The sequence below is a fragment of the Salvelinus sp. IW2-2015 genome, linkage group LG26 (genome assembly GCF_002910315.2).
Source record: "Salvelinus sp. IW2-2015 linkage group LG26, ASM291031v2, whole genome shotgun sequence".
In the NCBI taxonomy this organism is placed as follows: Eukaryota; Metazoa; Chordata; class Actinopteri; order Salmoniformes; family Salmonidae; genus Salvelinus; species Salvelinus sp. IW2-2015.
The window spans coordinates 20,505,352-20,520,624 of NC_036866.1; the positions used below are offsets into that span (position 1 = coordinate 20,505,352).

At 40.8% G+C, this 15,273-nt stretch overlaps 1 protein-coding gene and 1 long non-coding RNA gene across 2 annotated transcripts; both read right to left on the reverse strand.

Moving 5' to 3' along the window:
* Positions 1-1,537: 1,537 nt before the first annotated feature.
* LOC111952315 (uncharacterized) lies at positions 1,538-2,723 on the reverse strand. The gene is made up of 4 exons (XR_002875708.2): positions 2,526-2,723; positions 2,073-2,143; positions 1,831-1,918; positions 1,538-1,695 (listed from the first exon to the last, which is right to left on the reverse strand). It is a non-coding gene; the product is annotated as an uncharacterized lncRNA (long non-coding RNA).
* Positions 2,724-7,031: 4,308 nt separating this feature from the next.
* Positions 7,032-15,273, reverse strand: LOC111952909 (homocysteine-responsive endoplasmic reticulum-resident ubiquitin-like domain member 1 protein). Its single transcript, XM_023971917.2, has 8 exons — positions 14,893-15,273; positions 14,575-14,652; positions 13,907-13,984; positions 12,143-12,312; positions 11,854-11,964; positions 8,724-9,062; positions 7,733-7,841; positions 7,032-7,541 (listed from the first exon to the last, which is right to left on the reverse strand). Exons 1-8 carry the CDS (start codon positions 15,046-15,048, stop codon positions 7,365-7,367), a joined length of 1,218 nt encoding a protein of 405 aa, XP_023827685.1. The 5' UTR covers positions 15,049-15,273; the 3' UTR covers positions 7,032-7,364.

Consider the following 15,273-nt stretch of genomic DNA (forward strand, 5'->3'; position numbering starts at 1 on the left):
AAAAATCAATGCCTGATTTTTCGTTTAGTTGTCACCTAAATATGTTATCAGTGCACTTTCAACCATTTCAAAGCACACCAAAGTTCAAATGGGAATACAATGTCAGATATTTTGTTTATTTATACAACAATTTAATGAGTCATCAATTTGCTTGATCTAATATCACAACTAAATTACCTGGGTTGCAATTTGTAGAGATTACATTAAAGCACATGGTGCAGGTGATCAATACTTTTTGAGATTCTGTGTAGATTATTATAGCAATTGTGAAGATTTCCACAGACCTGGGACCCTGAACATGCACACCTTCTATGATTACATAAGACATTTATTGTTACAGTAACCTTAATGTGTCCATGGATGAGTTACTCATTTTAAGGTTGAATAAATACTGTTACATTAGTTTGTAAGATAGCCTTAATATTAGGTTATTTACTGTCTTACAAAATAAATATTGAATTGTGTTTGGTTGACAACTACAACATTAACATTGAAAGGAGATGTATCTACTGCTTGTATAGTTAGATCTGAGCACCTGGCTTAATCCTATTCTTTTACTTTTATTTTGGTTGAGATGTAGACGAGAATCCAACATATAATTTGTTAACAAGTTAATAGGCTATTTACCGTATTCCAAAAGTGCTATTGACTTGTTTAGTTGTCAACTCAACCAAATAATAACTTTTTAAGGAGATATATCTTCTGCTTTGATAGCTCCATCTGTGCCACTGAGTCTGGCTTTAATTCCAGTTTGTCTACAAATTAATAATTGATATGTTGGATTCACATCTCAATTTCAACCAAAAATCTATGTTAAAGAAAAGGACTAAATCAAATCAAACTGATTTGATTTAATCCTATTCTTTAACTTTTATTTTTGTTTGAGATGGAGATGTGAATCCAACATATTTATTATTAAAATTCCATTTGAAATCAACCTAAGCTTGAATCCCTAAGCCTTTTAATTTCAAACAAGCACATTTTTGCCCACATTCACTCTCCTCGCTGCCTCTCCTCGATTACCTTTGACCTTTTTCAAAAGGAGGTGAGAGAGGGCGGAGAAGGGGGGATGCAGGAGTTGAGCAAATCTAATTGAGTAAAGGCCAATGAGACATATACCACAGATAGAACAATGAGACAGATATTTCACCAGATGTATAAATGTGAAGCATCCGCTTGGCGTTTCCATATTTGGTAGTGAGAGGAAGCCCAGTGGACGGCAGTGGGAGAAGATGGAAGGAGTTGGATTTTTGACAGACATTCTGCAAATGTTCTCATCGATTAAACATTTGATCTCAATACAGTTTTCTGTTCCCCAAACTAGTCTGTTGTGAGCAGAGTGGACTACGTTTTGTAGACTTTATCCTTTGCCAAAGTCTTAAAAAATTGTTTTGTTTCTAAGGAGTGTAAAGGTGAATTGAGTTATTGCACACGCGCACTTCCCAGAGTAAGCGTTCCCTAACGGAAKTATGCAGATGTATGCTATAACGGCCCAATAGGATCTCGCTAGCTCGTGCTTGGCTCTGCCCACCTCCTTGCTTGTTCTTCCCATTATTTGTTCCCATTCCAAACAACAGGGTGTGCTCTTTCTTTCTTATTTTAAACTTCCCTCTTATGTCACTCACCAGGCTTTTAATAACCAACTTCACTGTGAAGGTGATATAGTCTGTAAACAGCCTCTTCAGCCAGCCAGGTCTACAGACAGAATGTAAAGCATAGGTTTTGTATTTTATGCAGCAGTTTTACTTTTCTTGTCGAAAAACAGAGAGCAGTTGACAAGTGTAATATATTGCACAATTTTCTCTAGGTTTCATGTTCACGTTCACTCACTCTTTGTCTCCCTGCAGCAGGAGATTGAGCTTGTGGAAGGTGAGGTAACAGACTGAGGTGTCAGTGGCAACTTTCTCTTTTCCACAATCTGAGACATAGAAAGACTGGTCAGTGCCAAGAAATACATTACAACACATCACAATAAAACTGTGTTTATAAGATTCCTTTAAACTCTTGAGGAGAATGAGAATGAGAGTGAACATTGAAAACTACAAAAACAATGGACAGAAAAATCTACTTACAAAGTTTGGGGTTAATGCCGAGATCAATATGTGACTCAATTTCAAAATCTACTGAATGTCCCACGTTGACACTGCAAACAGTGACACATGGCAGTGTCACCAGTACACAGTTATCTAAGGTCAACATACAAGCCTTAGTATTAAAGCTAATACTCAACAAAACAGTTCAACTACCAAGTCAGTAAAATCTAATGTTTTTATTCAAACAAAAACAATGCAATAAGGAAGCCTATGAAAAGCACTTTCAGCATCAGGTGAGGAGAGAGAGAGAGAGAGAGAGAGAGAGAGAGAGAGAGAGAGAGAGAGAGAATGCACAGGACTCCATGGCAGTTGAGAGAGAGAGAGAGAGAGAGAGGAGAGAGAGAGAGAGAGAGAGAGAGAGAGAGAGAGAGAGAGAGAGAGAGAGAGAGAGAGAGAGAGAGAGAGAGAGAGGAAATAAGTAGTCATACTCACAGACCACTGCTGCAGAGTAGGTCACCATACAGACAGCCCCAGTGAATCTGTATGCAGAGACAGGATTCAGACAGGAGCGGGATATCCCAACCAGGCCCAGGAACAGGAGCAGGACTGGGAGTGTCATCAAACACTTATCCATCACACAAGCAGCTAAATTAATACTGACTTCAAACTGGATCCCAGAGCTGTGTAGTGTCTCCTCAGAAACTTGCAACTGATCCAGGCTGTGTTGAGCATGCCAAACAGACAAGAGGAGGAAGAGGGAGGGAACAGAAGACACCTCCAGGGAGATGGGGGATGGATTGAGGCTAACCTTTGATAAACTAAACATCACAAAACTGCCCCAGTAGGCTATAATTGGGCCTCAACCAGGCCAGAGTTGAAGTCTGAGGATTTTTTTTATTTTTTTTTGCGTGGTCTTTCTGTCCCCAGGCAGCTACTTCTGTACATGTGAGGTAGGGTTATTATAGGACAGTACATAACAGAGATGTACCTCCAAAAGATTATAGGGCACATTCTGAGAAACTCCCATACCATCCAGTGACAGGAATGCCAGTATTGACTCAGACCCATCATGATGAAACTATAGAGAACCAATTAGTCAATTTAACTTCCTGAGAAAATATGTACTTTCCAGTAAATAAGTACATGACAGATATGAGTAGTTGCAAAGTGGACTGGGTCAGAGGGAGCAAGTCTCTATGGACCAGAAGTACTAGCTGAACTCTCTAGCCTGCCTGGACAACTCAGAGGAAGCAATGGGGAAAAGGAGTGAAATGTACTACAACCCCACACGGTAAACACAGAATGCAGTTTGCCAACCCCACATTTCTCCAACAGGTCAATGAACTTTGGATTGCAAAAGCTGTAGAGTTGGAGTGGAGGAGGGTTACCCTTGTGAACTTAAAACATTTTCATGAGATATGCTAAGAAAATTTAAAACATATTTATCTGAAACAAGCTTGTMTTATTGAGTACTGTAGATGTGATATAGTATTTGTTCTGTTAGTTGACTAGTAAATTACTGTTTCTTAAGAGGCAATCCTTTTAAATAAGTACATTAATTGCATCTATTAATGCAAGTCTCCATAAAATATTTATGATATAGTAGCATCCCCTAAACAGCTGTTTTACCAAAATAAAAACAAAAAGACAAATCAAATTGGGATTAGTGTATACTAATCCCAATTTGATTAGTATACACTAATCCCAATTTGACACTAAATTACAATTAGTGTATACAGTGCATTCGGAAAGTATTCAGACCCACTGACTTTTCCCACATTTTGCTATGTTACAGCCTTATTGGGAACTGGGAGACTAGTCAAGATCGAGGGAAAGATGAACGGCGCAAAGTACAGAGATATCCTTGATGAAAATCTGCTCCAGAGCACTCAGGACCTCAGACTGGGGCGAAGGTTCACCTTCCAACAGGACAACGACCCTAAGCACACAGCCAAGACAACGCAGGAGCAGCTTCGGGACAAGTCTCTGAATGTCTTTGAGTGCCCCAGCCAGAGCCCGGACTTGAACCCGATCGAACATCTCTGGAGACACCTGAAAATAGCTGTGCAGCAACGCTCCCCATCCAACCTGACAGAGCTTCAGAGGATCTGCAGAGCAGAATGTGAGAAACTCCCCAAATACAGGTGTGCCAAGCTTGTAGCGTCATACCCATGAAGACTCGAGGCTGTACTTGCTGCCAAAGGTGCTTCGACAAAGTACTGAGTAAAGGGTCTGAATACTTAAGTGAATTTAATCCGTTTTTATTCTTAATAAATTAGCAAACATTTCTAAACCTGTTTTTGCTTTGTCATTATTTGGTATTGTGTGTAGATTGATGGGGGGGGGGGGCGACAATTTAATCCATTTTAGAATAAGGCTGTAACAAAATGTGGAAAAAGTCAGAGTCTGAATACTTTCCAAAAATAATCACAATACATATTTTTGTCATCTGTATAACAAGGGAGCAAGTTCGCTATGCATGATTCAATTTTGTTTTTAGACGGACACAGCAGTCTGGCCTAAGCCCCACACAACTACATGTTCCTGTGTTTACCATAATTCAACTTTCATAGTCATATAGCACTATGAGCATCCCAGAATTTAACCCAGATGAAAGCAAGCTTGCATAATAAGATATGTTTTGTAGTGTGCAGATGTGATCGTACTTGGTAACTCTTGCATTGTTATATTTTTTAAAAGAAAGGAATGGCCAGCCAGCGGTTCCAGTTGATTGGTGTTCATTCTGACAATAGACACAAGGAAGCACATTCGATGTGCAGGACTACTCTAGGTTGATGGCTGCAGATTTGTGATTGATTGCTTGCATTTCAATATCAGACTGGGTATTTTTTTTAATCAAACATCTTTACAATGACAAAAAGAGTACAAAATACAATAAATGTGACGGTACCTGACGATAGAAACAAGGAAGCACGTTAGATGTGTAAGACAACAGTATGTTGATGGCTGTAGATTCGTGACTCGTTTGGAAATAGCAGGGAGCTAAAGCGACCATTAAAATTAGAGCATGCTAGCTAACTCCAATTTGTAAGTCGCTCTGGATAAGAGCGTCTGCGTCTGCAGACGCGTCTGCGTCTGATAAGAGCGTCTGCTAAATGACTTAAATGTAAATGTAACTCGCTCTTACAGCAATTACATGACCAATATATAACAGGTAGCGTACACATACAGTACCAGTCAAGTTTGGGTTTTCCTTTATTTTTACTATGTTCTATTATCTAGAATAATAGTGAAGACATCAAAACTATGAAATAACACATATGGAATCATGTAACCAAAAAAGTGTAAAACAAATCTACATTTATTTTATATTTGAGATTCTTCGAAGTAGCCACCCTTTGCCTTTGACAGCTTTGCACACTCTTGGCCTTCTCTCATTCATGATGAATGATTTCCCAACAGTCTTGAAGGAGTTCCCACATATGCTGAGCACTTGTTGGCTGCTTTTCCTGCACTCTGCGGTCCAACTCTTCCCAAACCATCTCAATTGGGTTGAGCTTGGGTGATCATGAAGGCCAGGTTATCTGATGCAGCACTCCATCACTCTCCTCCTTGGTCAAATAGCCCTTACACAGCCTGGAGGTGTGTTTTGGGTCATTGTCCTCTTGAAAAACAAATGATAGTCCCACTAAACGCAAACCAGATGGGAGGGTGTGTTCCTGCAGAATGCTGTGGTAGCCATGCTAGTTGAGCGTGCCTTGAATTCTAAACAAATCACTGACAGTGTCACCAGCAAAGCACCCCCACAACATCACACATCCCCCTCCATGCTTCACGGTGGGAACCACACATGCGGAGATCATCCGTTCACCTACTCCCTTTCTCACAAAGACACGGCAGTTGTAACCAAAAATCTCAAATTTGGACTCATCAGCCCAAAAGAGGGATTTCCACCAGTCTAATGCCCATTGATCGTGTTTCTTGGACCAAACAAGTCTCTTATTATTGGTGTCCTTTATTAGTGGTTTCTTTGCAGCAATTTGACCATGAAGGCCTGATTCACGCAGTCTCCTCTCAACAGTTGATGTTGAGATGTCTGTTACTTGGACTCTGTGAGGTGCAARCTGAGGGGCAGTTAATTGCCAATTTCTGAGGCAGGTAACTCTATATGAACTTATACTCTGCAGCAGAGGTACCTCTGGGTCTTCTCTTCCTGTGGCGGTCCTCATGAGAGCTAGTTTCATCATAGTGCTTGCTGGTTTTTGCACCTGCACTTAATAAAGAAACTTTCAAAGTTCTTAATTTTCCAGATTGACTGACCTTCATGTTTTAAAGTAATGATGGACTGTCATTTCTCTTTGCTTATTTGAGCTGTTCTTGCCATAATATGGACTTGGTCTTTTACCAAATAGGGCTACCTTCTGTATACTAACCCTACCTTGTRACAACACAACTGCTTGGCTCAAACGCATTAAAATAAGAATTTCCAGAAATGAACAAGGCAAATTAATTTAAATGCATTCCCAGTGACTACCTCATGAAGCTGGTTGAAAGAATTCCAAGAGCATGCAAAGCTATCATCAAGGTAAAGGGTGGCTAGAAGAATCTCAAATATAAAATATATTTTGATTTGTTTTACACTTTTTTGGTCACTAAATGTTTCCATGTGTGTTATTTCATAGTTTTGAGGTCTTCACTATTATTCTACAATGTAGAAAATATAAAAAATTAAGAAAAACCCCTTGAATGAGTAGGTGTGCCTCACCTTTTGACAGGTACTGTACATAGTGAACTCCTACACATTGCAAATATGAAAATAGAATACAGTAATTTCAGAACGTGGCCTACCACCTGAATGTCAATATCAGACTGGGAAGAATTTAAGTTTGCGATCTCTTCCTATCTGCAAACATGACCAATGGCATAACAACTTACTGATATGTAAATTTAACCAACCAATAGGAATACACAAACAAAATACAGGTTTCTGCAGTGTCAAGTGGAAACATAACCTACCCTGTTACACAGACAATAGAATAATATTTACATTTTTAGTTCCAATACTCATTTACAGTATATACAACCATTTGGCAGCGAGAAGTGTATGTACTATACTGCATATACAACCATTTGGTCACTATCATAAGGCAGGAAGTGCCGAATGAACCACCATATCCCTAAACACACACAACAGACTACAGGCAGGGATTTGTATGCATTGAAGCCCTAAATCATTCAGGATTTCTCACAAAATGTCCAGGCATCTACTATCCAGAAGTCCAGAGGGAGGACTTCCCGTGACAGAGAGGCATGTCTAATACTCAGGTTAAATTCAGCACCAGTGTGCCCCCTGCTGGAAAAGTTGATAATTCAGTTAGCCACTGCTAGGGCCTCTGGGACGAGGGAGGCAAAGAAGGCTTTGAAAAAGATCCAGGCAGTCCAAACGATGGACACCCTGTGTGGAGGCACCAGCACTGCAGTCAGGGGGTGTGGTTCATCAACCTCAGCCTCCGCCCCGGCCCCCTCTTCTCCTGCAGGGTCCTCCGTCTGAGAGAAGAGGAGAAACTGTTAGCCCCACCGCCAGAGTTAAGATATAAACACACTAACTCTGTATTTATTCAACACTGTTACTGAAACGCTACATGCTGTGTGATGAATGTTACTACATAAGGGCAGTAGCTGAATGCCTTGTTATAAAGCCATCTCTGTTATCTCCCGCCAGAGAAAACGTGTCTTACAGGTGGAACTGGGTTCCTGTCCTGGTGGTTCTGGATAACCTCGGGGACCTGGTTGTTTGGACCTCTGACCAGGGGCCTTCTCCTGAAGGGGAACCAGCCTGCTGTGTGCCTGAGAGGAAGACAACAGGGATTAATAATGTAGATCTGCATGATTTTTCTTAAACTGTGTGTTTTTTACACAGTCATAGCATACAGTCAAAGTACACAGGATACATGTTATTTGTGACTACATCTTATTCACGTGGTGGTGAATTTCATGTTATTAATGGTTAAGAACAGGTTGTGCAAAAAAAGAGGCAGTACCAACTCACTGATATGATAATAATGGAAACTCGGTTTACATTCCCAGGACCAGTCCAACTAACAGATAATGAACATTTTCTTCTCATCCTTTTTTCTATTCTGGTTAGAGCCAGTTTGTGCTTATCTGTGAAGGGAGTAGTACACAGCGGTGTACAAGATCTTCAGTTTCTTGGCAATTTGTCGCATGGAATAGCCATCATTTCTCAGAACAAGAATAGACTGACGAGTTTCAGAAGAAAGTTCTTTGTTTCTGGCCATTTTGAGCCTGTAATCGAACCCACAAATGCTGATGCTCCAGATACTCAACTAGTCTAAAGAAGGACAGTTTTATTGCTTCTTTAATCAGAACAACAGTTTTCAGCTGTGCTAACATTATTGCAAAAGGGTTTTCTAATGATCAATTAGCCTTTTAAAATGATAAACTTGGATTAGCTAACAACTTGCCGCTGGAACACAGGAGAGATGGTTGCTGATAATGGGCCTCTGTACACCTATATGCCGTTTCCAGCTACAATAGTCATTTAGAACATTAACAATGTCTAGAATGTATTTCTGGTAAATTTTATGTTATTTTAAATGGACAAAAAACAAATATTTTCTTTAAAAAACAAGGACATTTCTAAGTGACCCCAAACTTTTGAACGGTAGTGTAAGAACAAACAAACAGCCACATAACCAGCAAACTCACAGGTACATAAGGAGAAGGCTGCTCATGACCAGGACAAAGCGGCTCAGGCTGGAGTAGAAGTAGACGATGCTGAGGAAGACACCCAGACGTGCAGCCGTGTACACCCAGTCAAGCCAATCCCGATCGATATCCTCCTCATCCTCCATCACAGGTCCGCCCTGGGCGTTCATCCGCAGGTTCTGATTGGCTGCTCCCGGGTTGATGAAGGCAGCGTCCTGTGCATTCTGATTGGCTGGCAGGGCTGCTGGGATAGCGGCTTGGTGGGGTGCGACAGGCAGGGATGGGCCGGCAGCTGGGGCAAAGGGGGCAGAGGCTGCTGCTGCTGCGTAGGCTGCATGGCTTTGGGACAAAAGACAGACACGGTCTAAGAAAAACACACTTCAAGTATTTTCCCTGCTTAACCTCCGCAAAAATCTAATTAACATAATGCAAAAATCCCCAAGAAAATGTGTCTTTAAGCTAGACATGTTTTTTTTTGCATGGGCTGCTTCTCAATCCACCCCATCTGCCGATATCACCCTAGACTGGTGTTTGTCAGACCATGAGACATCCCGAAAATCGTTCTTCTCAAGACAATGTCCGTAGCGTCAGCACAGTTTGGCCTACAAACTAGTCTATTGAAATATGAGACTCTCACGAAAACGACAGTTCTAAAAGACACCCACAAGCATCACAAGACTCATCTGAAGTTGGTACAGCCTCTTCTGCCAACTTCTGTCTGTAGCATCCAAACGGTTTGGGCTACACACTAATATGACATCTCAGTGGAAAGCTGACTCATACGAACACGATGGTGTTCTGTGTTTTGCTCTAGGACGCCCACAAGCATCACAAGACTCATCTGAAGTTGGTACAGCCTCTTCTGCCAACTTCTGTCTGTAGCATCCAAACGGTTTGGGCTACACACTAATATGACATCTCAGTGGAAAGCTGACTCATACGAACACGATGGTGTTCTGTGTTTTGCTCTAGGACGCCCACAAGCCTCACAAGACTCGCCTGAAGGTCCCTGGTACCAGTTTTTAAAAATGTATAGAAGTATCAGTCAAAAGTTTGGACACACCTACTCATTCAAGGGTTTTTCTTGATTTTTACATTGTAGAATAATAGTGAAGACATCAAAACCATGAACACACATGGAATCAGATGTTCAACAAATCTAAATATATTTTATATATTCTTCAAAGCAGCCATCTTTTGCCTTGATGACAGCTTTGCGCACTCTTGGCATTCTCTCAGCCAGCTTCATGATGAATGATTTCCCAGTCTTGAAGGAGTTCCCACATATGCTGAGCACTTGTTGGCTTTTCCTTCACTCTGCGGTCCAACTCATCCCAAACCATCTCAATTGGGTTGAGGTTGGGTGATTGTGGAGGCCAGGTCATCTGATGCAGCACTCCATCTCTCTCCTTCTTGGTCAAATAGCCCTTACACAGCCTGGAGGTGTGTGGGGTCATTGCCCTGTTGAAAAGCAAATGATCGTCCACTAAGCGCAAACCAGATGGGAGTGCATATCGTTGCAGAATGCTGTGGTAGCCATGCCGGTTAAGTGTGCCTTGAATTCTAAATAAATCACAGAGTGTCACAAAGCACCCCCACACCATCACACCTCCTCCTACATGCTTCATGGTGGGAACCACACATGCAGAGATCATCCGTTCACCTACTCTGCATCTCACAAAGACACGGCGGTTGGAACCAAAAATCTCAAATTTGGACTCATCAGACCAAAGGACAGATTTCCACCGGTCTAATATCCATTGCTCGTGTTTCTTGGCCCAAGCAAGGCTCTTCTTATTATTGGTGTTCTTTAGAGTGGTTTCTTTGCAGCAATTTGACCATGAAGACCTGATTCACACAGTCTCCTCTGAACAGTTGATGTTGAGATGTGTCTGTTACTTGAACTCTGTGAGGCAGAGTGGCTGCAATCTGAGGTGCAGCTAACTCTAATGAACTGATCCTCTGTAGCAGAGGTAACTCTGGGTCTTCTCTTCCTGTGGCAGTCCTCATGAGTGCCAGTGTCATCATAGCGCTTGATGGTTTTTGCGACAGCACTTGAAAAAACMTTCAATGTTCTTGAAATTTTCCAGATTGACTGACCTTCATGTCTGAAAGTACTGATGGCCTGTGGTTTCTCTTTGCTTATTTGAGCTGTTCTTGCCATAATATGGACTTGCTCTTTTACCAAATAGGGCTATCTTCCAGGTGACTACATCATGAAGCTGGTTGAGAGAATGTCAAGTGTGTGCAAAGCTGTCATTTTTTTATTTTACTAGGCAAGTCAGTTAAGAACAAATTCTTATTTTCAACGACGGCCTAGGAACAGGGGGTTATCTGCCTTGTTCAGGGGCAGAACGACAGATTATTACCATGTCAGCTTGGGGATTCGATCTTCGATAAGCTCGGGGATTCGATCTTTCGGTTAACCAGTAGGCTACCTACCTGCCGTCATCAAAGCAAAGGGTGGCTACTTTGAATAATCTCAAATATATTTTGATTTGTTTAACACTTTTTAGGTTACTACATGATTGCATATATGTTATTTCATAGTTTTGATGTCTTCACTATTATTCTACAATGTAGAAAATTGTTAATAATAAAGAAAAACCCTGAAATGTGTAGGTGTCCAAACTTTTAACTGGTACTGTACATAGTTTAGTGCCTAAAATATGGGGATAAATACATGTAAGAAATATATATATATATAACTTCCTGATCTTTCTTATATCTCTCAGATATAGGACAGACACTTCAAAACAAACTTCCTTTTACATTTTTGGGGGACTGTTATTCCATGTAGTGAATCTGTTTTTCAATGCGTTTCTATTGGCTAATAACAGTAATGCCAAATTCAATGTCCCATCGAATCATTTTTGTATATATCTTTTGATAACTTAATGGGTCTTAAAATTCAACAGCTAAATAATCCTTGGAATGACCATCTTAAAACCCTTCCATATGTTAGCTTATTATTTATTTATTTTTGGATCAGAAAACTTGTGGGGCCAAATAAAACCTGCCACGGGCCAAGTTTGGGAACCCTGCTCTAGAGGGTTAATAATATGCTATGGCAGAACAGTAGGAAGTCACATAACTAAATGTGATAAAATGCTTGTGATTGAAAACTTACTACTGCATGTAGTACTGGCGAGCATACATGTGCTGCAGCCAGAGAAGCTGTTGAGGGCTGTAGAGGGAGTAAGTGGGGAAGGTTGGGTTTGTCATCTCTGCTGCCACTAGCCTAGAAACACAGGTTAATAGCAGTGTGAATTACATGTCATGTCAGACTGAAGGATAGACCAATGTAATGCATATAATCTCTCCAAGCAATATAACTTTTCATAAAGCAACACAAGTAATAGATACAGTACTAATACCACCAGCCTTATGCAAAGAATGCACCAGTCTTGTTAACTCACGTTGTAGTGCCAGGCCATGCAGCTGCTGGTGGGGTGTGAGAGGGGGCAGGGGGCCTGCGCTGTCTCAGTTCTGGTTCAGTGGGCACAGATGGGGCTGGGGAGGCACCCTCTGGGTTCTGACCGGTAGGCATGGCCGATGTTTGTGCCTCTTGCTGCTCTGATTCCCTGACCTGAATCAAAAGTGAGAAATGGTGTTACACCACAGGTGTGGACATTAGTGGATGCTCCTCAGAGAATTTCTGAAAAATCAAAAGTATTTTAAAAAATTACATTTTTGGCTAGGAAAGATTTTTTCCTCTGTTCACAGACAGCTGATGTGTTGTGCACTTAAGTCCACAAGCGAAGGGAAAAGGTGAGAGGAGGAGAGCGTGTTGATGCGAGAAGGAATATAACGAGCAAAGTCATCATGCTGTTGGTATGTGGCTACTATGAAAGTGAACTGTGTTTGCGTGTGATCAGGGGTGTTTTCTTTCCACCAATTCTGATGAAAACCTTAAACGGAAGCAAACGTAACAGGGATAAACATATCTGAATTTGTCCAAAAGAAACTCTCGTTTGCAACTGTTGGACTAATGATTACACCCTAGAAAAGCTAGATGCAGGCAAGTGTATGCAAGGTGGTATTGAATGTGTCACTGTCTGTCACCTTGACTACTCAAACATTTCTCTTGACCTGTGTGCACCTACATTGTTAACATTCATTCATAGGATAGGTTGTAGCAACTTCATGATGGGTGTAGGGAAAATTTAAATATGATGTAGTAGTCTAAAGCTATCGATATTACATTGGGTGAATGGTGAATGGAATATGAATGACAGAATATGATTGACAGTCATCCAATATGCTGAAATAAGGCCATGCTCATTAAAAAAATTACCTCATCTTAAAAGATACTGACAAAGTGACAACAGAAACCATCACAGTAGACTAGAGGATTCAAAATAAAAAATTTGGATAGTATCTTGCCTGTCCTTTGTTTTCAATTGTTCTAACGTGAAAGGTACTTGGTCCTGGTTCTTTAAACTGCACTTGAATATGTATTGTATGATTGTTTGCATACCATTACCAATCTGAAAAAAGCTTTTTACAAAATTGATCCCTCACAGACATGTCTAGACCCATTTGGCACTAAAATACAGGAATATACTCTCACACAATTTTTTWAAAAGTTATGTGAAACCCCCAACCTAGCTATTTTTAGATCTAGCTGCATAGCTATAAGCTGCAGTAAAGTTTCAGAGATGCAAAGTTATGGTCTCCAGAGAATCCTAATGAGAGCAGTTGTGCACCTGTCTCCTGCTACCCACTGAGCTGGGACTCCTCTTTCCAGAGAACAGAACAGACTCGGCTGATGCATTCTCAACCACTGAATGGGGGAATAWTTGAGACAATTTTGGCTGATAGGGCGTTTTGGCTTATCAAATGACTCCTTATCAACTGTGTGAGGTGGCTTTTTCCTATGTTGAATCTGTGGCTTTGACTGTCCTTTGTCAGCTCCGGGAGCTCCCAATTATAGCTACTAGTTAATATTCATGAGGTGTGCATGGCTTCTAAAGGAGAACACGAGGGAATCACTGGCACAGCAGAACTAAAAAGTTTCATCATGGTTTGGCACAATATCTTGGGGAGCAACAACTGAGGCATTGTTGACTGATGCTATTTAATGAGTAGATTTAAAATAGCTTCACCTAGGACTACATCATAACCTTCACATAGAATCCAGTGTCACAGTTTGAGATAGGGTTCCATATGGGGTACTTTACCTTTGGTCTTGCTCCTAGCGGACCTATAGGCTGAGTCCTTACTGCACACACCAGGTGCACAGTGGGTGTTAGGTCCGTCTGTGAAGACATATACATACATGATAAGATACACCAGACAACATAAACCACAGTAATATACATGACATCCATTCTTGGCACTGGACATAGAGGGACACCCATTCAACCTTTTAAATAAAAAAATTTACAACAAAAATTGGCTGTTGAAAAATCCTGTAAGAAAAGTAGTGAACTGAGTGATCAACATCTGATCTGAAGTTTAGAAAAGGGGTTATGAGGGGCTTATAATAGACTTGAACTCCAGGGTTGTCAAAGTCCAGTTTTCAGTCTGGGTTTTGTTCAACAATAATGATTCTAGTATTGTGATTAATTGATAAAACAGATGAAATATACAAACTGTTCTGCACAGTTTTAAGTCACGGCAGTAATACTAAAACAACTAAGACATGTTTCACAATTAACGGAGTTCAGGTATTTGTGTGGGCTGACTGAATCCCTGATCTAGGCACATTATGTTGAATCAGTAACAATATATTTTTGACATTTGATTCCTGCAATCTGACCAGATGCTTGAAACATAACTCGGTATGTAGATAGAGTTCTGAGAATATGTCTAATTGTTAGATAGGTGAACAAGCACACACACGTACCTTTCTGAAAATATCTCTTACATGCAGGTGGTCTGGGAGCAGCTTGCCAGAGTAAATTAGTCTCTGATCACTTTCAGCCTGTGGGGGAAAGGGGGACAGATGTCAACACAAGACACACACTGACAGCAACCACGATTAATACACACAACTATACATAGCCTAGCTAGCTAACTTAGCTGTTTGGCTTGAATGATTGTTATTGACAGTAGCTAGCGTCACATTAGCTGACAAGCTTCCCTGACCTATATAACTTGGCAAGGACTTGCTAGCTTGCTCTGGTAACGTTAGCTAGCTAAGTTAACTATTACATTCACTCACCGGGTTGTTTGGGTACATTCTCGACAAATGTGTCTTCAACTCTTTCACTGTCCAATCCATGTCAACTCCTTCAATCGTTTGATCCCCGTGGGCTTGATTAGGTGTTTTTATCACAAGCTTAATTGTTTTTTGTCTAGGAAAACCAGTATTGTCCATGTTTATTTTCTTGTGATCTCTCCCAGCGCGATTAAGTAGTAGCTACAATGTAGCCTCTTAGCTATCAAGTAATAATATCAACGGAGTGAGTAACTACAGTATCTGATCATCTGAAATGTCAGAGATACAAAGTAGCAATCAATTTATTCACCCGAAAACTTTTTAGTTGAAATGAGGAAGTAGTTGACATAGCCCGTCGCGTGAAAAGGAGTGTTGTTTGGAAAC